The 26,914-nt window shown below is 47.6% G+C and overlaps 1 protein-coding gene across 1 annotated transcript; it reads left to right on the top strand.

Moving 5' to 3' along the window:
* The first annotated feature begins 930 nt into the window (after positions 1 to 930).
* LOC144479709 (uncharacterized) lies at positions 931 to 25,406 on the top strand. Its single transcript, XM_078198739.1, has 9 exons — positions 931 to 1,032; positions 4,310 to 4,462; positions 6,908 to 7,013; positions 9,752 to 9,878; positions 13,595 to 17,005; positions 18,987 to 19,149; positions 21,293 to 21,452; positions 22,995 to 23,124; positions 24,674 to 25,406. The coding sequence occupies exons 1-9, from the start codon at positions 971 to 973 to the stop codon at positions 24,844 to 24,846; spliced, it is 4,485 nt and encodes a 1,494-aa protein (XP_078054865.1). The 5' UTR covers positions 931 to 970; the 3' UTR covers positions 24,847 to 25,406.
* Positions 25,407 to 26,914: the final 1,508 nt, after the last annotated feature.

The following is a 26,914-nucleotide window of genomic DNA, read 5'->3' as shown; positions in this document are numbered from 1 at the left end:
ACCCCCTACCCCCTACCCCCCCAACTCTCCTGACAGCAGCCAGGAATGACAGCACAAGCAGCCACTCAGCAGCACAATTAAAGTCAGGCAGAGCTGGGACTCTGGAGGTGAGTTTTGAGGGTTGGGTGAGGTTTATATATTTTTTTTGTTTGTCCTTTAAATCAAATCTTATCTCCTGTGTGGAGCTGCCAGTGGCTGTTTCTAAAAGGGTTTGCAAATGCCCCAGGGGAAGCAGTTATAAAGGATCTGCGACTTCACAGCATTTCTGGGTCTTGCAACTGGGAACCTGTCAATCAGACGCAACTATTGCCAAGATAGGGGGGGACAGCAATAAATCTCTCGTTTTATTATTATTTCAACAAATGTTGTTAATCTAATTGTCAGTTAGATTCAAGTCAAATTATATTTGACAACTTGTACATCTGTTCAATGTTGATTCGTTTCATTTAGCTTCTGTCACATTGACAATTATTTTCCTCCCCCCCCTCCTGTTTATTTTGGTTCCGCCGGGGTCCCGGGCAGCGAGAGCGGGCGGAGGGACTGGTCGTGCGGGTCAGCCAATAGGGAGGGCATAGCTGGGCAGAGCTGCCTCTGATTGGGTGCCTGGGATGGGAACTGGGCGGAGCTAACTTTCCCGGTCTCTGATTGGGCGTGTTAAAGGGCTGGGCCTAGGTGATTGGCGGTCAGAGCAACCAATAGGAAAGCGCGACTGGGCATGACTGTGTCTCTGATTGGTCGGTGTGGATTGGGCTGTCTGATTGGCAGTCCGAGTAGCCAATAGAAAGGCGCGTCTGGCATGGCTGCGTTCCCATTGGGTAATGGGGTCTGGGTTGGCTGATTGGCAGTCGGAGCAGCCAATAGAAAGGCGCGGCCGGGCCTGCCTGCCTCTGATTGGGCGCTGGGCTGGGCTCGGTGTTAATGTTTGAATGAAGCCGCGCGGCGGCTCCGGGCCCCGGGCTCCGGGGGGAGGATGAGCCGGGAGCAGCTGCTGGCCCGGCGCCTGCACTGGGCCATCGAGGAGGAGGATGCTGAGTAAGAGCGCTTCCGTTTAATATAAACTGCAGCGTTACGCATCCCCGTCCCTGCGGCCCCGGGAGCAGCAAGTCTGGGCTTGTCCCTTCTGGGGAGCGTCCATCAATCACCCTGTGTTTGCAGCTTGTTATTGGGGACAGTCCATCAATTCCTGCATCTTTGCCCTTTTTTAAGGGGGCAGTCCATTTATTGCTGCATCTTTGCCCTTAAAGGGACAGTCCATCAATTCCTGCATCTTTGCCCTTTTTTAAGGGGACAGTCCATTTATTGCTGCATCTTTGCCCTTAAAGGGACAGTCCATCAATTCCTGCATCTTTGCCCTTTTTTAAGGGGACAGTCCATTTATTGCTGCATCTTTGCCCTTAAAGGGACAGTCCATCAATTCCTGCATCTTTGCCCTTTTTTAAGGGGACAGTCCATTTATTGCTGCATCTTTGCCCTTAAAGGGACAGTCCATCAATTCCTGCATCTTTGCCCTTTTTTAAGGGGACAGTCCATTTATTGCTGCATCTTTGCCCTTAAAGGGACAGTCCATCAATTCCTGCATCTTTGCGCTTTCTTAAGCGGATCGTCCAATAATTCCTCAATGCTTGCATTTTCTTAAGGGAACAGTCCATCAATTCCTGCATATTTGCATTCCCTCAGCAGAACTCTACTGCCTATATCCTAACTTGTGCCAACTCTGTTACCTATCGCCCCTATGTCTGCTGCATTGGATCCCAGTCCAGGCATCATCACAACTTTAAAATTCTTCCCCTTGTTTTCAGATTTCTTCCATGTCCCTGTCCCTCCCTAGCTCTGTCACCTTCTCTAGCCTTTCGACCCTCTGAGATCTGTGTTCCTTCAATTCTGGCATTTTGATCGCACCCATTTTAATTGCTCTGCCATTGGTGACTGTGTCTTCAGTGACTTTTTAAAAGTTTATTCATGGGATGTGGGCATCACGGACAAGGGCAGCAATTTTTGCCCTTTGAGAAGGTAATGAAGAGGCACCTTCTTTAACCTCAGCAGTCTGTGTGGCATAGGTACTGAATCCACAGTACTATTGGGACGGGAGTTTCTGGATTTTAGACAGGATGGTGGGGAGCTGCTCATGGTGATGTACCCATGCATCAGCAACCCTTGTCCTTCTGGATCCTAAGCTCTGGAATTCCCTGCCTAAAATTCCCTTGCCACTCTACCTCCTTTATGATTCTTCTTAAAACCTACCTAACATCAGTGGCAGGGGAATTAGTGGAAAACATTTTGAGGAACAGAATTAATCCCCACATGGAGGGGCAAGGATTAATCAAGGGTAGCCAGCGTGGCATTGTCAGGGGAAATAATGTCTAACAAATCTGATTTAATTTTTCTAAGATTTGACTAGGTGTATAGACAAGGGCAGTGCAGTTGATGTAATCTACAGAAAGTTCAGTAAAGCTTTTGACAAGATCCAACATAGGAGACTGATCAAGAAGGTAAGAGCTCATGGGATTCAGGGCAATTTGACAAATTGGATCCAAAATTGGCTCAGTGGCAGGAGGCAGAGGGTGATGGTCGAAGGTTGTTTTTGTGACTGGAAGCCTGTGACCAGTGGTGTAGAGATGCCGGCGTTGGACTGGGGTAAACACAGTAAGAAGTTTAACAACACCAGGTTAAAGTCCAACAGGTTTATTTGGTAGCAAATGCCACTAGCTTTCGGAACAGGCTGTCCCTTCGTCAGGTGGAGTGGAGAAATGCTCACAAACAGGACATACAGAGACACAAACTCAATTTACAGAATAATGATTGGAATGCAGTCTTTACAGATAACCAAGTCTTAAAGGTACAAACAATGTGAATGGAGGGAGCATTAAGCACAGGTTAAAGAGATGTGTATTGTCTCCAGACACATATTTCTCCACTCCACCTGACGAAGGGACAGCCTGTTCCAAAAGCTAGTGGCATTTGCTACCAAATAAACCTGTTGGACTTTAACCTGGTGCTGTTAAACTTCTTACCAGTGGTGTACCCAGGGATCGGTGCTGGGTCCCTTGCTGTTTGTAGTGTACATTAATGATCTAGACGTGAATGTGGGCGGTATGATCAGTAAGATCACAGATGACCCAAACATTGATGGTGTGGTAAATATCGAGGAGGAAATTGTTAGATTACAGGATGATACAGGCGGGCTGGTCAGATAGGCAGAACAGTGGCAAATGGAATTTAACCGTGAAAAGTGTACGGTGATGCACTTTGGGAGCACTAACAAGGCGAGGGAATATATAATGAACGATAGGATGCTAAGAAGTACAGAGGACCAGAGAGACCTTGGGGTGCATTTCCATAGATTCCTGAAGGCAGCAAGACAGGTAGATCAGGTGGTTATGAAGGCATATGCGATACTTGACTTTATTAGCTGAGGCACAGATTATAAGAATAGGGAGGTTATGATGGAACTGTATAAAAGGCTTGTTAGGCCACGGCTAGAGGACTGTGTGCAGTTCTAGTCGCCACACTATAGGAAGGATATGATTGCACTAGAGAGGGTGCAGAGGAGATTCACCAGGATATTGTCTGGGCTGGAGCAATGCAGCTCTGAAGAGAGACTGGACAGGCTGGGGTTGTTTTCCTTGGAGCAGAGAGGTTGAGGAGGGACAAAATTATGAGAGATATGTATAGGGTAGATAGGAAGAAACTTCCTCTTAGTAGAAGGGTCAATATCCAGGGGCATTGATTTAAGGCCAAGGGCAGGAGATTTAGAGTGTTTTGAAGAGAAACCTTTTCACCCAGAGGGTGGTGGGAATCTGGAACTCACTGCCTGAAAGGCTGGTAGAGGCAGGAGCTCTCACAACATTTAAGAAGTGTTTAGATGAATGCTTGAAACACCTGAGCACACAAGGCTATGGATCAGATGCTGGAAAATGGGATTAGAGTAATGTTTGATGGCTGGCACAGACATGATAGGCTGAAGGGCCTCTTCCCGTGCTATAAAAGTCAATGACTTTCTGACTCAGTTTTTGGTCACATTTCCAAGTATCTCCCTATGTGGCCCAATATCACATTTTGCTAACACTCTGTGAAGTACATTGAGATGTTTTACTACATTAAAGGAGCTATATAACTGCAAATTATTCATGTGTACCGACTAAGGACAGTCTGAGACTGCGCTACCTTACCCACGCTCGTTTTAAAGAGTTTGCCAGCTCTTAGCGTGAGGCCCTTCAGGACAGGCACAAAAAGATCTCCCAATCTGTGTTGCCCTGACGATGACTGAGAGCTGATTTTTATCCCATTTCTTCTTTTCTTTCCTTCCCAGTTCCTTGGAGAAGTGGTTAAGGGGAAGCGCCGATCCCAATCTGGTTCTACCGGAGGGAATTGCAGCTCTACACTTGGCATCTGGGAAGGACACAGAAGGTGGAATCCGGTGTTTGAAACTACTCCTTCAGCATGGGGCAAATCCTGATATCAGGTGAGCGACACTTTGTTCCAGTCACCCGTCCCACTGGGCCGGTTTATAGAGTGCTGGTTTTCAAAATGAGATCCTCAAACTCCAATCTGAACATTCGTGTTGTTTTCATAGAATCCCTACAGTTCTGAAAGAGGCCATTCGGCCCATCAGGTCTGCACTGACCCACCTTCACCTTTTTTTCCCCCAGTTATTCTTTGCAAACAAACATTTTTATTATGTTTTTCATTGACTCACTGGTTCCTGAGTATGACATGGAGTGTGATAGCGCTTGCAGGGGGGTCCCCGGGACTGTGTGCAATAATTGTTATGGTGAAGGGAGTTATCATAGAATCCCTACAGTGCAGAAGGAGGCCATTCGGCCCATCGAGTCTGTACCGACCACAATCCCACCCAGGCCCTATCCCCATAACCCCACACATTTACCCTAGCTAGTCCTCCTCACATCAAGGGGCAATTTACCATGGCCAATCCACCTAACCTGCACATCTTTGGACTGTGGGAGGAAACTGGAGCACCCGGAGGAAACCCACGCAGACACGGGGAGAAGGTGCAAACTCCGCACAGACAAGTGACCCGAGGCTGGAACTGAACCTGGGACCCTGGCGCTGTGAGGCAGCAGTGCTAACCACTGTGCCACCGTGCTGCCCATCTGGAGTTCTGGAGTTTCCAGAACTGTTTTGGTATTTACAGGGGCTTCACAGGAGTGTGTCAGTGTTTGCAAGGGGCTGGGGGAGGTACCACTAAACTTTAATATTATATGATCTCGTTCTATATAATTTTAGTAATCTTGAATTGCACTGTCACCGGTGACTGGGCCTGTATCCTCCAGAGTTGTAACCCAGTGTTCTGCATTGACTTTGGTCACTTGTCTGTGTGGAGTTTGCACCTTCTCCCCGTGTCTGCGTGAGTTTCCTCCGGGTGCTCCAGTTTCCTCCCACAGTCCAAAGATGTGCAGGTTAGGTGGATTGGCCATGGTGAATTGCCAATCATCTTTTTAGCCTGTCTTGATGCTCTCTCCACTCCCATTGTTTTGTTTCTTAAAGACTTGATTAGTTGTAAGTATTCGCATTCCAACCATTATTCATGTAAATTGAGTCTGTGTCTTTATAAGCTCTGTTTGTGAACAGAATTCCCACTCACCTGAAGAAGGGGCTTAGAGCTCCGAAAGCTTGTGTGGCTTTTGCTACCAAATAAACCTGTTGGACTTTAACCTGGTGTTGTTAAACTTCTTACTGTGTTAACCTGTAGTCACCAGTGTTTTAGAGCAAAATCCTGGTAACACTGGGTTATTGTAGTAGAGACTGTTTTTAAATAAATATTTCATGGCATGTGAGCATCGTTGACAAGGCCAGCATTTGTTGCCCATTCCTAATTCAGGGATTTCATTAACTGAATGTCAACAAAACGAAGGAGATTGTCATCAACTTCAGGAAGCGTAAAGGAGAACATGCCCCTGTCTATACCAACGGGTTCAAAGTAGAAAGGGTCAAGAGCTTCAAGTTTTTAGATGTCCAGATCACCAACAACCTGTCCTGGTCCCCCGCATGCCAACACTATAGTTAAGAAAGCCCACCAACGCCTCTACTTTCTCAGAAGACTAAGGAAATTTGGCATGTCCGCTACGACTCTCACCAACGTTTACAGATACATCATAGAAAGCATTCTTTCTGGTTGTATCACAGCTTGGTATGGCTCCTGCTCTGCCCATGAGCCATACCAAGCTGTGATAGAACCAGAAATTACAAAGGGTCGCGAATGAAGCTCAATCCATCACTCAAACCAGCCTCCCATCCATTGACACTGTCTACACTTCCCGCTGCTTTGGAAAAGCAGCCAGCATCATCAAGAACCCCACACACCCCGGACATTCTCTCTCCCACCTTCTTCCGTCGGGGAAAAAAATACAAAAGGTCACGTCTCAACTGACTCGAGAACAGTTACTTCCCTGCTGCCATCAGAGTTTTGAATGGACCTAACTCATATTAAGCTGATCTTTCTCTACACCCTAGCTATGACTGTAACACAACATTCTGCACTCTCTCCTTTCCTTCCCAATGAATGGCATGTGTTGTATGTATAGTGTGCAAGAAACAATACTTTTTTACTGTATACCAATGCATATGACAATGAGAAATCAGATCAAAGATTGCCCATGAACTCAGTGACTTGTAGAGCCATTGCCGAGAACAGTTACGAGTCACATGTAACCAGACTGGGTCAGGGTGGCAGATTTCCAGATGATTGTTTTTTAAAATGATGATTATGGTGGTTTTTATTCGCTTTACATTTTTAAAAAATTGAATTTAAATTCCACAGGCTACCGGGGTGGGATTTGAACCCATGCCCCCACACAGCATTACCTGGGCCTTTAGATTGCTGGTTCAGTGATATTACCACCACAATCCAATGAGGTTGCAAACTATTGAAATCTTTTTCATTCTGTAGGTCGAGTGAAAATCTCACTCCCCTGCACGTAGCTGCCTCTTGGGGCTGCGTCAAGAGTCTGAAACTGTTGCTCAGAAATGGAGCAGACCCAACCCTCCTGGATCAGGTAAAAAAAAAGTTTATTAGTGTCACAAGTAGGCTTACATTAACACTGCAATGAAGTTACAGTGAAAATCCCCTAGTCGCCACACTCTGGCGCCTGTTCGGGTACACTGAGGGAGATTTTAGCATGGCCAATGCACCTAACCAGCACATCTTCCGGAAGGTGGGAAGAAACCGGAGCACCCGGAGGAAACCCACGCAGATACGGGGAGAACGTGCAGACTCCACACTGACAGTGACCCAAGCTGGGAATCGAACCTAGGTCGCTGGCACTGTGAAGCAGCAGTGCTGACCACTGTGCTACCGTGCTGAGTAACGGCAGTGTCGGCCTGTGCCGAGCATTAACGAAGGAAAGACTTTGTGTTTATGCTCATTCCCTGTGGCAGGAGGATCATTCAGGAGACGGAGATTTAAGAGCATTGACAGAGCAACCGGCTTATAGGGGGGAATTCCTTTAATACAGCGAGCTATTGTGATCCGGAATGTGCTGCTCAAAACAATGGTGGAAGTCGTTTCGGTAATAGCTTTCAAAGGGGAATTAGATAAATACTTGATGGGGAAAGGTTTCCAGGGCAGTGGGAAATTGGACTAATTATATAGCGCTCTTCAAAGAGCAGACCCAAGCCGTCTGATTATATAATTATTAAGCACTTTACGTGCCCACAAGGTAGCAACATGCTGGTCGGTTATTTTTTTGAAGTACCTTGGTTTTAATGGAATTGCAGAGTGGTTACAGCACAGAAGGAGGCCATTTGGCCCATTGTGTTTGGGCTAGCACTTTGCGAGAGCTATTCGGCTTGTTCCACTGCACTAATTCCTCTCCCCTCCCTTTTCCTGCAACATTTTCTGTGCGGATAATTATCCAATTCTCGATTGAAAGTCATGATCGAAGCATGCGTCCACCACGCACTCAGGCAGTGCATTCCAGATCCTAACCACTCACTGCATAAAAACATTTTTCCTCATGTCGCTTCTAGTTCTTTTTCCAGTCACCTGAAATCCGTGTCCTCTGGTTCTTAACGTGCCACCAGTGGGAGCAGTTTCTCCCCATCTATTCTGTAGGTCCCTTGTGATGTCGAACACGCCTATCAAATCTCCCCTCCATCGTCTCTTCTCTAAGTGGAGTTTGTTTGCCTGTGCGGAGTCTGCACATTCTCCCCATGTCTGCGAGGGTTTTCTCCAGTTTCCTCCCACACTCCAAAGATGTGCAGGTTGGTGGGTTGGCCGAGCTAAATTGCCCCTTAGTGTCCCAAGATGCATAGGTTAGGGGGATTAGCCATGGGAAATGTGTGGGGTTACAGGGAAAGGGCATGGGTAGGATACTCTGTCAGAGAGTCGGTGCAGACATGAAGGGCCAAACGGTACTGTAGGAATGCTATGATTCTAAGGAGAACAACCCCAGCTTCATAGAAATCATAGAAACCCTACAGTACAGAAAGAGCCCATTCGGCCCATCGAGTCTGCACCGACCACAATCCCACCCAGGCCCTACCTCCATATCCCTACATATTTACCCGCTAATACCTCTAACCTACGCATCTCAGGACTCCAAGGGGCAATTTTCTTTTTAGCATGGCCAATCAACCTAACCCGCACATCTTTGGACTGTGGGAGGAAACCGGAGCACCTGGAGGAAACCCACGCAGACACGAGGAGAATGTGCAAACTCCACACAGACAGTGTCCCAAGCCGGGAATCGAACCAGGTCCTTGGAGCTGTGAAGCATCAGTGCTAACCACTGTGCTACAGTGCGGCCCGATCTCCACAGCTTCTCCAATCTGTCTTCGTAACTTTTTATTCATTTGTGGGGCATGGGCGTCGCTGGCTGGGCCAGCATTTATTGCCCTTCCCTAGTTGTCTGAGGACAGTTGAGAATCAACCACATTGCTGTGGCTCTGGAGTCACATGTAGGCCAGACCAGGTAAGGATGGCAGATTTCCTTCCCTAAAGGGCATTAGTGAACCAGATGGGTTTTTCCGACAATCGGCAATGGTTTCATGGTCATCAGTAGATTCTTAATTCCAGATTTTTTTTTTCATTGAATTCAAATTCCACCACCTGCCGTGGTGGGATTCGAACCCGGGTCCCCAGAACATTAGCTGATTTTCTGGATTAATAGTCGAGCGATAATACCACTAGGCCATCGCCTCACTGAAGTTCCTTATTCCTGAACTATTCTTGAAAATCTTTTCTGCACCCTCGAAAACTTTCACATCTTCCTGAAGTGAGGTGGCCAGAATTGGGATACAATGTTCTAGTTGAGGCCTCACTGGTTCACTGTGATTTCCTTGTCTTTGTGCTCTATCCGTCTATTTATAAATCCCTGGAGCCTGTATTGTAGGAAATTCCAGCGTGCTCTCAGCAATGGCCCCACAAACAACACAGGGATAAGTGATTAGATATTAGAAGATTAATGAGATAATCTAATTGAAAATGATAAATTAAGGTGGATGCAAAGAAGCAGTTTCCCCTGATAGATTCCCAGCAAGTGCGCATCATCTTAAAATCCGAGCCAGGTTGGTTAAGAGTCAGATTAAGAAGCACATTTTTCACATGAAGGCGAATGGAAATCTGGAATACTCCCATCCCGATAAAAGGACTCTCGGAAACAATAGGCTGCAGGAAGTTTGGCAAACCGTGTTTAGCCCAATCGCAGTGTTTGTTTGAACTCTTTTTGCTGCGTCCTGTTGTGAGCAACACTCAAGGTCAATGTCTTGTTTGTTTGATCTTTTTCAAATCTAGGACGGACTGAGGGCGGTGGATTTAGCCGAAGAGCAAGGGAATGTGAAATGTCGTCAGATTCTGCAAGCCTATCAGCGCTCCAGCCTGCTGGAGGACGCAGGGGAAGATCCTCCCACCTACCAATATGGTCTCGATATTGTTTTCAATCCTTTACCGGATGGTTAACCAGTTACTTGTATGATTCGGTGTGAATGAGCCAGTCAGGTTCGAGATGGTCCATTTCCCAGTCTGTCCTGTAGTGAACAAACTGCTCACCACTCTGGGTTTAAAAGAAAGTTTCTCCCAAAGGGCGGCGCTGCTGCCCCACAGCGCCAGGGACCCGGGTTCGATTCCGGCCTCAGATGACTGGCTGTGTGGAGTCTGCACGTTCTCCCCATATGTGCGTGGGTTTCCTCCTCCAGTCCAAAGATGTGTGGATTGGTCATGCTAAATTTCCCCTTCATGTCCCAAGGTGTGTAGATTAGGGAGGGATTAGTTGTATAAATGTGTGGAGTTTGTGGTAGGACAGAGTGGTGGACCTGGATAAGATGTTCTGTCGGAGCGTTGGTGCAGTCTCGATGGGCTGAATGGCCTCCTCTGCACTGTAGGGATTCTATGATCCTAAGTTCCCAATTGGATTTATTAGTGACTATTTTATATTTATTGCCCCTAGTTTTAGGCTCCTATCTTCTCGATGCCTACCCCACCAAACCCTTGCATAATGTTAAAGACCCCCATGGCTTTCTTTAATCTAAAGAAAAGGCCCCCCAGCCTTTTCAATCTTTCCTATTGACATTCTTCTGTTTAGTAAATTTAGAGTCACAGAGATATACAGCATGGAAACAGGCCCTTCGGCCCAACTCGTCCATGCCGACCAGGTTTCCTAAACTGAACTATTCTCATTTGCCTGCGTTTGCCCCATATCCCTCTAAATCTTTCCCATTCATGTACCTGTCTGAATGTCTTTTAAATGTTGTAATTTTATCTGCCTCTGCCACCTCCTCTGGCAGCTCATTCCATATACGCACCTCTGTGTGAAAAAGTTGCCCCTTTTAAATCTTTCCCCCCTCACCTTAAACCTGTGCCCTCTAGTTTTGGACTCCCCTACCCTGGGGAGCAGACCATAGAACCATAGAAAATTACAGCTCAGAAACAGGCCTTTTGGCCCTTCTTGTCTGTGCCGAACCATTTTATGTCTAGTCCCACTGACCTGCACTTGGACCATATCCCTCCACACCCCTCTCATCCATGAACCCGTCCAAGTTTTTCTTAAATGTTAAAAGTGACCCCGCATTTACCACTTTATCCGGCAGCTCATTCCACCCTCCCACCACTCTCTGCGTGAAGAAGCCCCCCCTAATATTCCCTTTAAACTTTTCTCCTTTCACCCTTAACCCATGCCCTCTGGTTTTTTTCTCCCCTAGCCTCAGCGGAAAAAGCCTGCTTGCATTCACTCTATCTATACCCATCAAAATCTTATACACCTCTATCAAATCTCCCCTCAATCTTCTACGCTCCAGGGAATAAAGTCCCAACCTATTCAATCTCTCTCTGTAACTCAGCTTCTCAAGTCCCGGCAACATCCTTGTGAACCTTCTCTGCACTCTTTCAATCTTATTTACATCCTTCCTGTAACTAGGTGACCAAAACTGTACACAATACTCCAAATTCGGCCTCACCAATGCCTTATATAACCTTACCATAACACTCCAACTTTTATACTCGATACTCCGATTTATAAAGGCCAATGTACCAAAGGCACTCTTTACGACCCTATCCACCTGTGACGTCACTTTTAGGGAACTCTGTACCTGTATTCCCAGATCCCTCTGTTCAACTGCACTCTTCAGAGTCCTACCATTTACCCTGTACGTTCTTCTTTGGTTTGTCCTTCCAAAGTGCAATATCCCACACTTGTCTGCGTTAAATTCCATTTGCCATTTTTCAGCCCATTTTTCTAGTTGGTCCAAATCCCTCTGCAAGCTTTGAAAACCTTCCTCACTGTCCACTGCACCTCCAATCTTTGTATCATCAGCAAACTTGCTGATCCAATTTACCACATTATCATCCAGATCATTGATATAGATGACAAACAACAATGGACCCAACACCGATCCCTGCGGCACACCACTAGTCACAGACCGTGGCTATTCACCTTATCTATGCCCCTCATGAACCTCTCTTCATCCTCCTACGCTGCAAAGAAATACATCCCAGCCTCTCCTTACAGTTCAAATCTTCCAGTCCCAATAACATCCTTGTAAATCTTTTTTCCACCCTTTCCAGTTTAATAACATCCTTCCTGTAGCAGAGAAGCCCGTTCAGCTCATCGTGTCTGTGCTGACTCTTTGGTGGAGTTATCCAATCAATCCCACTCCCCTGTTCTTTTCCAGTGGCCCTGTACATTTTTATCCAATTCAGACCCTTTGTCGTGAGGCTCTGACGAAGGGTCATCCAGACTCGAATCGTTGGCTCTGTTCTCTCTCCACTGATGCTGTCAGACCTGCTGAGATTTTCCAGCATTTTGTGTTAAAAGTAGGGGTATCCCACTCAATACTGAGCACAGGAGGAATTAACCCGTGCAGTGGGCCATTTGTCTTGGGAATTCTCTCCCACAGAGAGCAGTGGTTGGCTGAATATATTCAGGTTTGAGTTGGACAGATCTCTGATCTGTGAGGGAGTCGAGGTTATTGGGGGGACAGACAAGAAAGTCAAAGTCACAATCAGGGGAGAGATTGACTAGGTTAGGATTGTTTTCACTGGAGTTCAGACAAATGAGGGGAGATCGCAAAGAGACTTCAAAATTCTAACAGGATTAGACAGGGTGGATGCAAGAAGGATGTTCCCGATGATGGGGGTGTCCAGAACCAGGGGGTCACAGTCTGAGGATTTGGGGTAGACCATTTAGGATGGAGATGAGGAGACATTTCTTCACCAAAGAGTGGTGAGGCTGTGGAATTCATTACCACAGGAAGTAGTTGATGCCAAAACATTGAATGTATTCAAGAGGCGGCTGGATATAGCACTCGGGGCGAATGGGATCAAAGGTTATGGGGGGAAAGCAGGATTAGGCTATTGAGTTGGACGATCAGCTATGATTATGATGAATGGCAGAGCAGGCTCGAAGGGCCAAATGGCCTCCCGCTCCTGTCTTCTATGTTTCTATCACTCATGATCTTATTGGATAACAGAGCAGGCACAAGGAGCTGAGTAACCAATCCCTGCTCCAATTTCTAATGATCTCATTAGTGCCTAACCAGAACAAATAAAATAGCTTGGCTTAGGTGGATCACGTAGCCCCGGGAATGGCCTAGCCCCGAGAGGCGAAACCCCGGAAGGTTACAGATGATTTGCAAACGACTCTATTCTCGTTGGGAATGAGAGTTGTTTTCTCCTATATAAATGATGTAGAGATGCCGGTGTTGGACTGGGGTGGGGGCACAGTGAGAAGTCTCACAACACCAGGTTAAAGTCCAACTGATTTATTTCGTATCACGAGCTTTCGGAGTGCTGCTCCTTCATCAGATGAGTCACTCAGCAGCGCTCCGAAAGCTCGTAATACCAAATAAACCTGATGGACTTTAACCTGATGTTGTGAGACTTCTAACTGTATAAAGGAAGGCATTATTGTTATTGTGTTATGGTAGATTGTGCTGTTGTATTAAGGATGACACATTCACTGTTGACATTGTGTTATATTGGATTGTCAATCATGTTTGTACAGTAATTCATTGTGAAATTATGATGTACTTTGGTTTTTTGGATGAATTGTTTTAACGAAAAAGATGGGCTTAGGAGGATCATATAAAGACCGTTTATTTTGAATGTTACTAACCACTTGATTGGTCTTTTGTATTCTTGCAGTCTGCTATCGAAGAGTCAGAAGGGGTTTTCATTTCTTCGCTGATCCAGTTGAGCTCGGCGCCCCAGAGAACCACCAGACTGCCAAGCATCCTGGGAAGTGCAAAGAATTTCATCCGTTTGGTGGAACCCAGGAACCCGTGACCCTCAGACAGCCAGAGCTCGGTGTCACTGACCCCTGTGAAGTCAGCCAGCAACCGGGCAGCTGCTCAATGAGAGTGAACCTGAGAAGTAGCCCTTTGGGGGAAGACACGTCAGTCTGGTCTGAATCACTGAGGCCCCAGTCCCAGTCAGGGACAGTGAAAGCACAGGGACCAGGACATCGTACGGGTGTTGCCAAGGGCAGGAGTGACCCCCACGTTGTTGGCCAAACGACAGAATTAATCTTTGACAGCGGTGTGTTGTCAAGTACCCATGTACCAACCTTTGGGCAGTGTGAAGAGGAGACTTTAGATGAATTGAATTCCTCAGCTGACTCCTTTGAGGACCGTACACCAGCGGAGCAGGAGTTCACCCTTCCGGACGATGAGAGCTTTCTTCCCGTATCTGCTGCCATGCTCCCTCCGGCCCTGAGCCACAGACTGAACGCTTCAATTGATGACGAGAGCTTCTTGTCTCCATGTATCTACCAACCGTGTCCAGCTGGGAACTGTGAACTGAATGATTCAACTAACCTCCCTGTGAAACCTCTCCCTCTCCCTGTCCAGCGAGCAACAGTTGGTTTGTATGAAGAAAAGGAAGTCTTTAAAAGCGGAGATACTCTGGGGGACACAGAGTGGCTCTCTGAATTGGATTGTACCTGCACTTCAAAGGAACAATTTTGGTCCAGCGAATCCCTTTCCAACACTATGCTTGGCCTTGCCCAGGACAAAGCGTTTTGTGATTCAGCACTTTTAATAAGAGCACCTAGAGGCAAAGGCATTGACATAACTTCACCAAATCATATCTATGTATTTGAACGTAAAAATCCCACTGCTGTACATAACATGAGTAAAGCTCATGCAACTCTCCTTGAGGACACTTTAGATTATACCATGGGGACAATCAATGATGGATACCCTCCACATGCAGACATAGCCCAACATAATGGAGGTGATTCCAAAGCTCCCATCTCCCTGTCTAGTTCAAGCAGCAGTCTCTATTGTAGCTGTGCAAATGGATCTAGGGTTTTCTCCAGTGTAGTTGGAAACTTTGGGCGTACAAGTCTGACAGAGCAGACTCGGGAAGATCCAACGAACCAGGTCAAAACAGACCACTGTTTAGTACAGCAAACTCCTTCAGGCAGGAGCCAGGGTGCATCTGTTTCTGGTTGTGCAGGTGAGGTTGCAGCGGTTAACACCCCGCTGTTAAAGACTAGAGATTTGCAGACTCTTCCTTTCAAAGACTCCCAGTTCTCTGAAGCGAGGCTGAGAGATTCTCCATTGCGAGGGAGCAGAGAGTGGCCTGAGTGTGACTCCCCAAGTCCCCGAAGGCAGTGTGCTGACCACGATGCAAGCCTTTCCCATGGCATCCGAATCAATCCAAGTGCCAATGACATTGTCCAGAGTTCGGGCACAGTATCTACCTGTACAAACAACTCGATCATCAATCGACAGTTAAATGCAGTCCCGAGCGGCATGAGGCAGCAGGAGATGCTTAATGGTGACGGTGAATTGAACCTAGAGACGTTCCCAGCCATTAATACAAGCAGCCAAAATCACAAGTGTAAGCAAGGGGATCGGTCTGTGTCAGACCCTGTTTCTGTCACTGGTCGTATAGAAGATGGGACTTTTCCAGCTTTATTGATATCTTCCACCACTAAACCCTCCATTGTTCCTGCTAATGAACCAAGCCATGGGACATCACAAAGTGATTCTGTTTTCATTAACCGTAGCACAGGAAACAACGCCCAGCAGAGTTCAGATGAAGAGTATTCATCAATTGAGGACGAGAAGGCAGGTGAAGGTAGTTCAGGATTGGAAAAGTTGCTGGAGAACACCAGGATATCGACAGAGACAGGACTGTCACAACTCCGCAATGATAGATTGTCACCCTTTGTTACCCCACGGACTAAGAACCGACTAGCCAACTCCTCCTCAAGAAGTTACGATTCTTCACTTTTCGAGCAAACGCTTGCTGTGCCAGCCAGAATGAGGCGAGTTCGCAAACAGCAGATGGAAGATGCTAGAAGCCCATCTGGTGGTTTTGATTCACTCAGCAATGACTCCACTGTTTCCAAGGGAGCAGAGGATGATGGTGAAAATCTCTCCTTTGCTCGCACTCCAGATGGTGATGATGCAGACTTTGACACCGTCCCCTTTGTCAGGTGTAGCAATCACGAAAAATGGACCATCCAACCCTTGGCTGCTTTGTACCCAGACAAGGAGGATGCCGACTTTGACACTGTGCCATTCCTTAACACTAATCAAGAAAAAAGAACTATCCATTCTCCATTGCCAAGGCATGATGCAGACAGGTTGAAAAGTGTAACTGATGCCTGTAAAGGAAGCCACACAGAGCCATTTCCACATCCGGTGAGCCCTGAACAATATGGAGATGCCAACCAAGGTGGTTGCTTTTGTTTGCCCATCAGTCAGTCACCCCCAGAGGTGGTTCAAGCTGATGTAAAAGCCAGTGATGTCAGTCAGATGAGATCTGATAGCTCTTCAGAGGAGGGTGATGCCATGTGGCCTTCTGAAGATAATGACTTGCAAAGTGAGCCGAGAATATCAATGATCGGGCAGCGAGTGTATGGTGGTGAGGAGTTACCCAGTGCTGGCTCACCGCTTTCCTCTCGCTGTGCGAGTCCAGGGTCATTGGCGGGAGAACCTGAGGCTCAGAGTGAGGCCTTTCCCCCAAACAGCAGCAACGTGTGTGAAAGCACCAGGCTGGAGGATGTGAATTTGCAGCTGGGACATGGGGACCAAAGGTGCAGCTTTTCCAAACGGTCCATCGAGGGGCGTCTGTCCAAAATATCAAACCACAGTGCCGAATGGCAGAGCCTCTTGGGCAGCCTTGACCTCCAGCTTTCTCCTGGTGGCCGTCCAATTAACAGCAGCGTAAGCGAGACGGTGGAGTACCTGTACACTGACCCTGAGGAGGGCCATACTCTGATAGAACGCCGTTACCCTTGCAAAGACGTAAGCTTTGAGAACCTCAGCACTTCAGGCTCTGAGGAGACAGTCATCTACGACTGGAGGGCGTACAAGAACAGGAGCGTCTGTGCCAAGGGGGAGGAAAACCTGTTGCCTAGCGATGGACTGCCAAAGTTGTCTCCTCGCCTTCTGCTCCTGTCAAACAGTCAGATACGAAGGCAGCTTAAAGATTACGGTGAAGATCCCGGACCAATAACCGCTCTTACCAGGAAGGTTTATCTGCTTTTTCTGGACAGGATTAGAAAGGAGCCCCTTCCCAGGAAGCCACAACAGTTTACAAGTAAGTTGGGGAATCGAACCTTGCTTGTGCAATGGAAGTGCTGGTCTTAGTTATTATCACAGCCCAGAAACATGCCCAAAGTATGCCCCCCTTTGCCTTTACCAAATATTTACTCTAAATTGCCCGACAGAAACATAACAAGCGTGTTATACATGGACTGCAGACATCCCCTGTGACATGTCCTGGCTTGATGGAAAGCGCAGTGACCTCCAGGGGAGCTCAAGTCTCACTCCTGAGATCTGAGCACGGTCCTGAGAGAGTGCTGCACTTGTAGATGAAGCATTATCCGGAGGCCCCGTCAGCTGTCCCACGTGTTCATAACAGATCCCATGGCACGATTTGAAGGGCAGGAAATTCTCCCCTGGCCATCATTCCGCCATCGTCGCTTTTTTATGACAAGGGACATTATCTGATTGTGATCTCCTTGTTTGTGGGAGCTTCAGGGGATGTGGGTGTCGCTGGCTGGGGCAGCATTTATTGTCCATCCCTAATTGCCGTTGAACTGAGTTGCTGAGCCATTTCAAAGGACATTTTAAGAGTCAATCACATTGCTGTGGGACATAGAAACTAGAAGCAGGAGGAGGCCCTTCGAGCCTGTTCGCCATCCATCTTGATCACGGCTGATCATCAAATTCAATATCCTGATTTCCCCCCCTTCCGTATCCCTTGATCCCTTTAGCCCCAAGAGCTATATCTAATTTTTTCTTGAAAGCTCGTGCTACCAAATAAACCTGTTGGACTTTAACCTGGTTATGTGAGACTTCTTACTGTTCTTGAAATCAGGCAGCGTTTTGGCCTCAACGACTTTCTGTGGTAGAGAATTCCACACATTCACCACTCTCTGGGTGAAGAAATTTCTCCTCACCTCAGTTCTAAAAGGTTTACCCCTTATCCTCAAAATGTGACCCCTAGTTCTGGACTCCCCCATCACTGGGAACATTCTTTCTGAATCTACCCTGTCTAACCCTGTTAGAATTTTATAAGTTTCAATGAGATCCCCTCTCACGCTACTAAACTCCAATGAGGCTGGTTTGACTGAACTGGGCTTTGTGCACGACCCGTTTGTAGTTTCTTGCAGTCTTGTGTAGAGCAGGAGCCATACCAAGCTGTGATACAACCAGAAAGAATGCCTTCCATGGCGCATCTGTAAAAATTGGTGAGAGTTGTAGCGGGCAAGCCAAGTTTCCTTCGTCTTCTGAGAAAGTAGAGGTGTTGGTGGGCTTTCTTAACTATAGTGTCAGCATGGGGGGACCAGGACAGGTTGTTGGTGATCTGGACACCTAAAAACTTGAAGCTTTTGACCATTTCTACTTTGTCCCCGTTGATCTAGACAGAGGCGTGTTCTCCACTACAATGACCACACTTTAGCAGTGTTGTTCGTTGACTGTTAAATTTCTTTATGTAATTAATTCAGCTGCGCAAGTACAAGATATCTTGGTTTATGTAAAGTTTTTCCACTGTTGCTTACTTTCTTAGATTTGTAGCACAGAAGGAGGCCATTCGGCCCGTTGTGTCTGTGCCTGCTGAAAAAGAAACATCTAAACAGATCCCAACTTCCAGCTCTTAGCCCAGAGCTAGGATACCAGCACTTATTGCAAGTGCAAATGTTTATGAAACGTGACAAGGGCTCGTGTCTCTATCACCCTCTCAGGCCAAGAGTCCCAAACCCCCACCAGACTTGGGTGAAACAAAATATCCTCAACACCTCCAATCCATCGAGCAATTACGTTAAATCTATTTCTGCAATGATGTGGAGATGCTTGGACTGGGTTGGGCACAGTAAGAAGTCTCACAATACCAGGTTAAAGTCCAACACCTGATCAAAGAGCAGCGCTCCGAAAGCTCGTGATTCCAAATAAACCTGTTGGACTTTAACCTGGTGCTGTGAGACTTCTTACTATTTCTGTAACTGCAATGGAAATCTCACTTGATGCGAGCATCAGTGCCGCCTCCGCCTGCTCACCTGTTTTGTGTTCCACAGAATTCGGTCCGGAGCTGTGTCGGAGTTTGGAAACGTTTGTCTTCCCGGACTGCAGTCAGGATGAGCAGGCGCTAGTCCAGCAATTTGATCAGCCAGACCAGAACCGCAAGTGGAGGGAGGGGCTCCTCAAAATCAGCTTCAATTACTTGCTCCTCGATCCCAGGTAAATTCTCCTCTTGTTTTCAGATTTAAATCGAGTGGATTGTTCCAGCAGCTTGACCCCGATCTCCGAGTTAACTAGTATCTCGATTGAGAGTGTAAACTCGTCCGGCGTGGAACCCTTGCGCTGAGCGATTCAATTGCTCGGGGGGGGGTTGTGAGGTGTAAACTCGCCGCACCATCCAGTCCCAGGTTTTAGTTTGATTCATCTGAACTACAATGTACCTTTTTTGGTTTAGGGGCTTGACCTTGGCGAAGATCTGAGGACGCACACAGTCCGACATCCTGAGTCGGGTCTGTAGCAGGCATGCAGACCCTGAACAGGGTTGTGGTCAGTTCGCTATGTTGACTGGTAGATTGCTTGCACGAGAGAGGGAGGCCATTCAGCCCACTGCATCCGTGCCAGCTGTCTGCAAGAACCCCATTTCCCAACCCTTTCCCTGCAGACCTGCCAGGTTTTCCTAGCCAGATAATTATCCGATGCCTGTTTGAAAGCCTCGTATTGAACCTGTCTCCACCACACTCTCGGGCAGTGCAGTCCAGGTCCTGACCGCTCGCTGTGTAAAAGTCTTTCCTTTATGTTCTGATTGGTTCTTCCACCAATCACTGAATGAGTGTTCTCTGGTTCTCATCTCTTCCCACACAGTGGCACAGTGGTTAGCACTGCTGCCTCACAGCGCCAGGGATCCGAGTTCGATTCCCGGCTTGGGTCACTGTCTGTGTGGAGTTTGCACGTTCTCCCCGTGTCTGCGTGGGTTTCCTCCAGGTGCTCCAGTTTCCACCCACAGTCCGAAAGACGTGCTGGTTAGGGTCCATTGGCCGTACTAAATTCTCCCTCAGTGTACCCGAACAGGCGCCGGAGTGTGGCGACTAGGGGATTTTCACAGTAACTTCATTGCAGTGTTAATGTAAGCTTACTTGTGACAAATAAATAAAGTTTAACCTCTGTCTTGACACTTTACGATTTTGAACACCTCTTTTCAAATCTGCTCTCCAATTTTCTCTTTTCTAAGAACTCCAGTCTGTCCACGGAACTGAAGTTCCTCAGCCCTGGAATTGAAACGCTCTCTCAGACACATGCCTCGCTCCATGCCTCTGCTGCCAGTGCCCCAAGCTCCGGAATTCCCTCCCTTGCATCTCTCCGCCTCTCCATCCGCTTTCACCTCCTTTAAGATGCTCCTTTATCATTCCCGCTTTGCTCACCGGTCTCAATATCTCCATATGTGGCTCGGGGTCCAATCATGTTTGGGAAGCCTCCCCATGAAGTGCCTTATGATGTTTAAGGCGCTATATCAACACAAGTCGATGGTGATTGGTCCAGCATTGTATTATCAAAGGTGACGTGAACTGTCAGCACTGTTTTTTCTGCCTCGTAATTTCAGTGTATTTATTGTGAGTTTTTGCAGATAGAATGTAGAACAGTGCAGCCCAGGAACAGCCCCTTCAGCCCATAACATTGTTCCGAAATGACACCAAATTGAACTAATCCCTTCTGCCTGCCTTTGGTCCATATCCCTCTCTTCTTTGCATAGTCTTGTGCTTATCTAAAATGCCCCCTTCGTATCTGCCTCCATCACTACCCCGAGCAGTGAGTCCCAGACACCTTCCACTGTGTAGAAAAAAAACTTACCCCTCACATCTCCTTTGAACTTTCATAGAATCTGCAGTGCAGAAGGAGGCCATTTCGCCCATCGAGCGGGCGGCACCGACGACAATCCCACCCAGGTCCTATCCCCATAATCCCACATGTTTGCTCTCCTAATTTCCCTGACACTCGGGGGCAATTTAGCATGGCCAATCCACCTAACCCGCACATCTTTGGACTGTGGGAGGAAACCGGAGCACCCGGAGGAAACCCACGCAGACACTGGGAGAACGTGCAAACTCCACACAGACAGTGACCCAAGCCGGGAATCGAACCCGGGACCCTGGTGTTGTGAGGCAGCAGTGCTAACCACTGTGTCACAGTGCTGCCCAATTTGGCAACAGGAAAGCATTAGTTTTTCTGCAGTTTAGGTTAAATTTGTAACGCGTAAACTCGTGAATTTTCCTCTGGAGTTGCCACTTGCTGTTTTACCTTTCTCCATTCTCTCTCTCTCTCTCTCTCTTCCCCCCCCCCACCCACCCCTGCTTCCTCCTCTTCCCAGGGTCACCAAGAACCTGCCGGCTCGTTGTCACACACTGAGCGCCGCCGAGTGCTTCCGCACGTTTGTCAGCTCTGTCTTCTACGTGGGGAAAGGGAAGCGCTCCAGACCTTACCGTCACCTCTATGACGCACTGACACATTTTAAAACTAGCAGTAACCAGGTAAGCAAGGCGCAGTGGGTTGTCAGCTGTTTGACTTTAGTAACCACCTGATTTTAAAAAGAAGTGCGCACGTCTGAATCTTTTAATTGTTGGGGAGGGTGTGTGGGCTTTACTATTCACTGCACCTCCCAGGGGTGTGCAGTGCCCACTGGGTTTTGGTTGAAGGAGGAGTCTTGCAGCTGATCACAGAATCCCTACAATGCAGAAGGAGGCCATTCGGCCCATCGGGTCTGCACCGACCACAATCCCACCCAGCCCTATCCCCATAACCCATGCATTTACCCTAGCTGGTCCTCCTCGCATCAAGGGGCAATTTACCATGGCCAATCCACCTAACCTGCACATCTTTGGACTGTGGGAGGGAACCGGAGAAAACTTGCGCAGACACGGGGAGAATGTGCAAACTCCACGCAGACAGTGACCCAAGCCGGGAATCGAACCTGGTCTCTGGCGCTGTGAGGCAGCAGTGCTAACCACTGTGTGCCACCATGCTGCCCTTTGTAGAATGATTGTTGACTTTCTTGAGATAGAGGGGTGGCGTTATATGAAGAAAACTTGTCTGTGTGGAGTTTGCATGTTCTCCCTGTGTCTTCATGGCTTTCCTCCGGGTGCTCCGGTTTCTTCCCACAGTCCAAAGATGTGTGGGTTAGGTGGATTGGCCATGGTATTGGGAATTTAGAAGAATTGAGGTTATCTTATTGGGGAGTCGTGAGTGGGTGGATGCAGAGAGGATGTTTCCCCTTGTGGGAGAGACTAAAATGAGGGGACACAGTTTAAAAGTAAGGGGTCTCCCATTTAAGATGGAGATGAGGAGAAATATTTTCTTTGAGGGTTGTGAACCTGTGGAATTATCTTCCCCAGAGAGCTGTGGAGGCAGAGACGGTGAATAATTTTAAGGCAGAGTTAGATTCTTGACTAGCAAGGGAGTTGAAGGGTACAGAGAATAGGTACAGAGCGGAATTGAGGCCATAATCGGATCAGCCATGTTCTTATCAAATGACAGAGCAGGCTTGAGGGACCGAATGGCCTCCCCATCAAAATTTGTATGTTCGCATGTATGTCCCTGGACACCAGAGTAAGGCTGACATATATTGCCCACGCTAATCTGAGTGTTGAGTTCCAAGAACCTTTAGGAGTTGCCAGTGCTGGCTTGGGACTGGAGTCACGTGGAGGCCCAGACCAGGTTAAGACGGCAGGTTTCCATCCTAAAGAGCATTGGTGAAACCAGTTGGCATTTGAACTGCAGATCAATTGACAGCCCAGCCACGATCTCACTGAATGACAGAATAGGCTTGAAGGGCAGAATGGCCTTCTCCTGTCACTTGCAGCTGCATTATCACTTTTATTGATAAAAAACATGAAATGAATCAGTTGGTTTAATAGAATCTATATGAAATTCTCAATTTGTCAGGGATTTGGATTCCTGTTCGATGGATGATTAGAGCAGGCCTTTGGCTCACTGTCTGGTAATTTTCAGGTTCACTTGTCTTTAATCCTATTATCTTTCTGTGCTTAACTTTCCTCCTCCTCCCCCACATTCAGGTGAGCACTAAACTGAAACAGATTCTGGATATCTGGGAGAGTGGCCAGGGGGTGATTTCTCTGCATTGTTTCCAGAATGTTATTCCTGTCGAGGCCTACACCCGGGAGGCATGCATGGTGGATGCACTGGGTGAGTCAAACTGTATGGACAATGTAACGCTGAATGATTTTACAGCCTGCATTTACACCTCACCCCCTGGACTTTACCAATCCAATACTCTGCTAAGCAGTCATCAATCCTTTGTAAATATGACCTCATTCAAAACTCAGCTGCTCCATATCGTAGGTCCTTTCACCCATCACCTGTCTGCTCACTGACCTACACTACTCACAGTTCATAGAGTCCCCACAGTGCAGAAGGAGGTCATTTGGCCCATCAAACCTGCGCCAACAACAATCCCAACTAGACCCTATCCCTGTAACCCCACATATCTACCCTGCTAATCCTCCTGACACTCGGGGGCAATTTAGCACGGCCAATCCACCTAACTGGACATCTTTGGAGTGTGGGAGGAAACCGGAGCACCCGGAGGAAACCCACGCAGACGCGGGGAGAACGTGCAAACTCCACACAGTCACCCGAGGCCGAAATTGGCACTGTGAGGCAGCAGTGCCAACCACTGTGCCACCATCTCTTTGTTTTCAATCCAGGAATTGCCCCCTTCTCTTTTTTGTAATCTCCTCCAGCTCTAGAGCCTTGTGAGATCTCTGCACTCATCCAATTCTGGCCTCTTGCACATGCTCGATTATTTCCATCATTGGCAGCTGTGTCTTCACTCAGTAGCCCTGAGCTCTTCACACCTCCTCCCTCACTTCCCTCCTGTAACAAGGCGGCACAGTGGTTAGCACTGCTGCCTCACAGCGCCAGAGACCCGGGTTTGATTCCTGGCTTGGGTCACTGTCTGTGGAGTCTGCACATTCTGCCCGTGTCTGCGTGGGTTTCCTCCCACAGTCCAAAGATGTACGGGTTAGGTTGATTGGCCATGCTAAATTGCACCTAGAGTCAGGGGATTAGAAGGGTAAATATGTGGGATTATGGGAATAGGGTCTGGGTGGGATTGTGATCGATGCAGATTCGATGGGCCGAATGACCTCCTTCTGCACTGTAGGGATTCTAAGACACTCCTTAAAAATTATCCCTCGGATCAAGTGGTTGTTGAATTCCCTATTGGATTTATTAATAAGATATAGGAGCAGAATTAGGCCATTCGGCCCATCGAGTCTGCTCCGCCATTCGATCATGGCTGATATGCTCCTCATCCCCATTTTCCTGCCTTCTCCCCATAACCTTTCAACCCCATTACCAATTAAAAATCTGTCTAACTCCTCCTTAAATTTACTCACTGTCCCAGCATCCACCGCACTTTGGGGGAGCGAATTCCACAGATTCACAACCCTTTGGGAGAAGTAGTTTCTCCTCATAAGTTATAAGATGGCTAATTAATGATTATCTCACATATATGGTTCCTATTTCTGATCTCACCGGCGTGTGTAAACATCTCCCCCACCTTTACCCCATCAAACCTTTTTATTATTATCCTAAAGGCCCCTCGGCCTTCTCCTTTCTGAAGAACCTGAGCCATGACATTCCACAAAGTGGCTGTAAAGAGCTTTGGGCTATTCCGCGATGCTGAACCGCTGGATAAATGGGAGTCTTTTGTCTTTGTGTTTGACTGCAGGCCTGCAGATGTTGACCAACAAGAAGCGTGGGGATTATTACGGCGTCGCCGCGACCTGGCCCATGAAGCGCCGGCGGCGGCTGGGGGTTCACATGCTCCGACGGGCACTGCAGATCTTCCTGGCGGAAGGGGAGAGGCAACTGCGACCGGCGGACATCAGGATAGGGCAGTGAAAGGCAGCAGAGGGGGTGGGGAGGAGAAACGCTTCAGACCCCCACCCAAATCCGCCCCTCCCCCACCCAACGAGTGGGAAATCCCGTCACGCTTTCGAATGAACCTCCTGAGGCAGGCTGGTTCTGTCCCATTCACCCGAGTGGGTAACGGGGCTGAGTTTCCGCCCCTGGGTTTCAAAAGGTTTGCTTCCCAATCTTCAGTTGGTGTCCCAACAGAGTGGGAACAGGAGTGTTCTCGCTTGTGGCCTGTTGATACTCACTTGGTGTCCATGGGGAGAAAGGAAAGACGGTATTCCCCTCCCCTCCTTTCCTCTCCTCACACAAATATAGTGGAGGGCAAAGTGGGTTCCTACCATACACGTCCTCACCCATCTGTTCACCAGCACCTCCCGCATTCCAGCATTGCATTGCAAGGAGACATTGAACTCGGTCGACTAGTGCAGCTCCAAGACTTGAGGCGAAGGGGTATAAACTGAAGACCCATTTGGCATCTTTGGAAAAGTTTCCAAACCGTTATCCTTCCTTCAACAATGCAGTTATTTCTGTGCTGATCTCTCTCATTCCTGCAGTCTCTTGTAGCAGTCACACTTCCGGCTCTGGTTAACGTGAAATGCCCATCTCTGTACGGGGAGCTCCTGTGGTTTCCCCTCTCGGGATTGGACATGTACCCGCCTTTCCCTCAACGGATGATCCACGATGGAGGGATATTTTTCCCGGGAAGTAGCGGACGCAAACCTCTCCGTCGTGCTCTGTCATTGGGGATTAGGCTGAAGATGCAACTTTCCCTCCCCGCCCCCCCATCAACTTTTTAACACTGTTTTTAAAACACTTTCTTCTACTGACCTCTGTGGGCCCGGGTTGAGCAGTTTCTGAACCCGCGAATGTGTTGCTATCTGACGCTTGGATCCTCCCAGATGCTGCAGGTATCAGCGTCTGCGATGTCTTAGAATCTCATTGCTCTGCTGGAGTCTGTAACTCCTCTGAATGTTTTCTCCCAACTACCTGACCAAAGTCTAAATTGGCTAATCAGGAAGTACATTTAGGTTTTTAAGATAAATAAATATAAAATAAGATGGCCTAGTGATTATGGTAGTAGACCAGCAATCCGGATTTGAGTTGGGATGTGGAATTGAGTGAAATTTGGTGATTTGTGAGCTGGCAACATACAAAATGACCATGAGAGCTTTTTTATTTTAAAAAAAAAACCTTATTTTTATAGAGTGTAAAATAACCTGGAGTGCATTGCCAGAAGCAGAATCCATAGTCATTTTCAAAAGGGAATTGGATAAATGCTTTGGGGCAAGATTTGCAGGGTTGTTCAGAAAGAGCAATGAAGTAGAATTAAAGAGATCACTCTTTTAAAGAGCTGACACAGGCACAATGGGCCGAGTGGCCACCCTCTGTGTGTTGTATCGTTCTGTGATTCTGACATTCTCCAGGGAAGAGAACCTGCCAACCTTCCCCATGTCTGATCTTCATGTAACTCCAGTCCCGAATCAATGGAATTGATTCTGTTGATGAGGCAACTACAGAGGACATGGGTCTAAGCTAATTGACAAAACAGGCATTGGAGATTTGAGGAGCAACTTTTCCACACACACACACAGCTTAAGGCCTGGATGCGCTGCCTTTGAGTGTGGTGGAGGCAGATTCAATCGAGGCTTTCAAGAGGAAATCTGATTATTTTCTGCAAACGAAGGTGGTGCAGGGTTGTAGGGGAATGGCACTAGGTGCATCCCTCATTTGGAGAGCTGGTCCAGAGCCAAAGGGCCGAATGGCCTCCTGTGCTATAACAATTGCGATTTTTTTTTTTAATGATAAGTGTGGCCTAGCCAGTGAAAACCCACATCCCAAGAGCAGATATGTTTTATTAAAATGTGATTCTTTTAGTAAGTTACGGATGAGAGAAAGTCCGTGTGGATTTTGCACGTTCTTCCCGTGTCTGCGTGGGTTTCCTCCGGGTGCTCCGGTTTCTTCCCACAGTCTGAAAGACGTGCTGGTTAGGTGAATTGACCCGAACAGGTGCCGGAGTGTGGCGACTAGGGGAATTTCACAGTAACTTCATTGC

The sequence above is a fragment of the Mustelus asterias genome, chromosome 26 (assembly GCF_964213995.1).
Source record: "Mustelus asterias chromosome 26, sMusAst1.hap1.1, whole genome shotgun sequence".
Lineage (NCBI taxonomy): Eukaryota > Metazoa > Chordata > Chondrichthyes > Carcharhiniformes > Triakidae > Mustelus > Mustelus asterias.
The sequence above is the reverse complement of the archived record's forward strand: the minus strand, read 5'-3'. Positions and strand labels throughout refer to the sequence as shown.

Excerpts from the sequence above, each read along its gene's own strand:
- LOC144479709 (XM_078198739.1), top strand. The coding sequence starts at position 971 with ATGAGCCGGGAGCAGCTGCTGGCCCGGCGCCTGCACTGGGCCATCGAG. Across the intron at positions 4,463-6,907 it reads GGGGCAAATCCTGATATCAG|GTCGAGTGAAAATCTCACTC; the intron begins GTGAGCGACACT and ends TTCATTCTGTAG. Across the intron at positions 21,453-22,994 it reads TTAAAACTAGCAGTAACCAG|GTGAGCACTAAACTGAAACA; the intron begins GTAAGCAAGGCG and ends CCCCACATTCAG.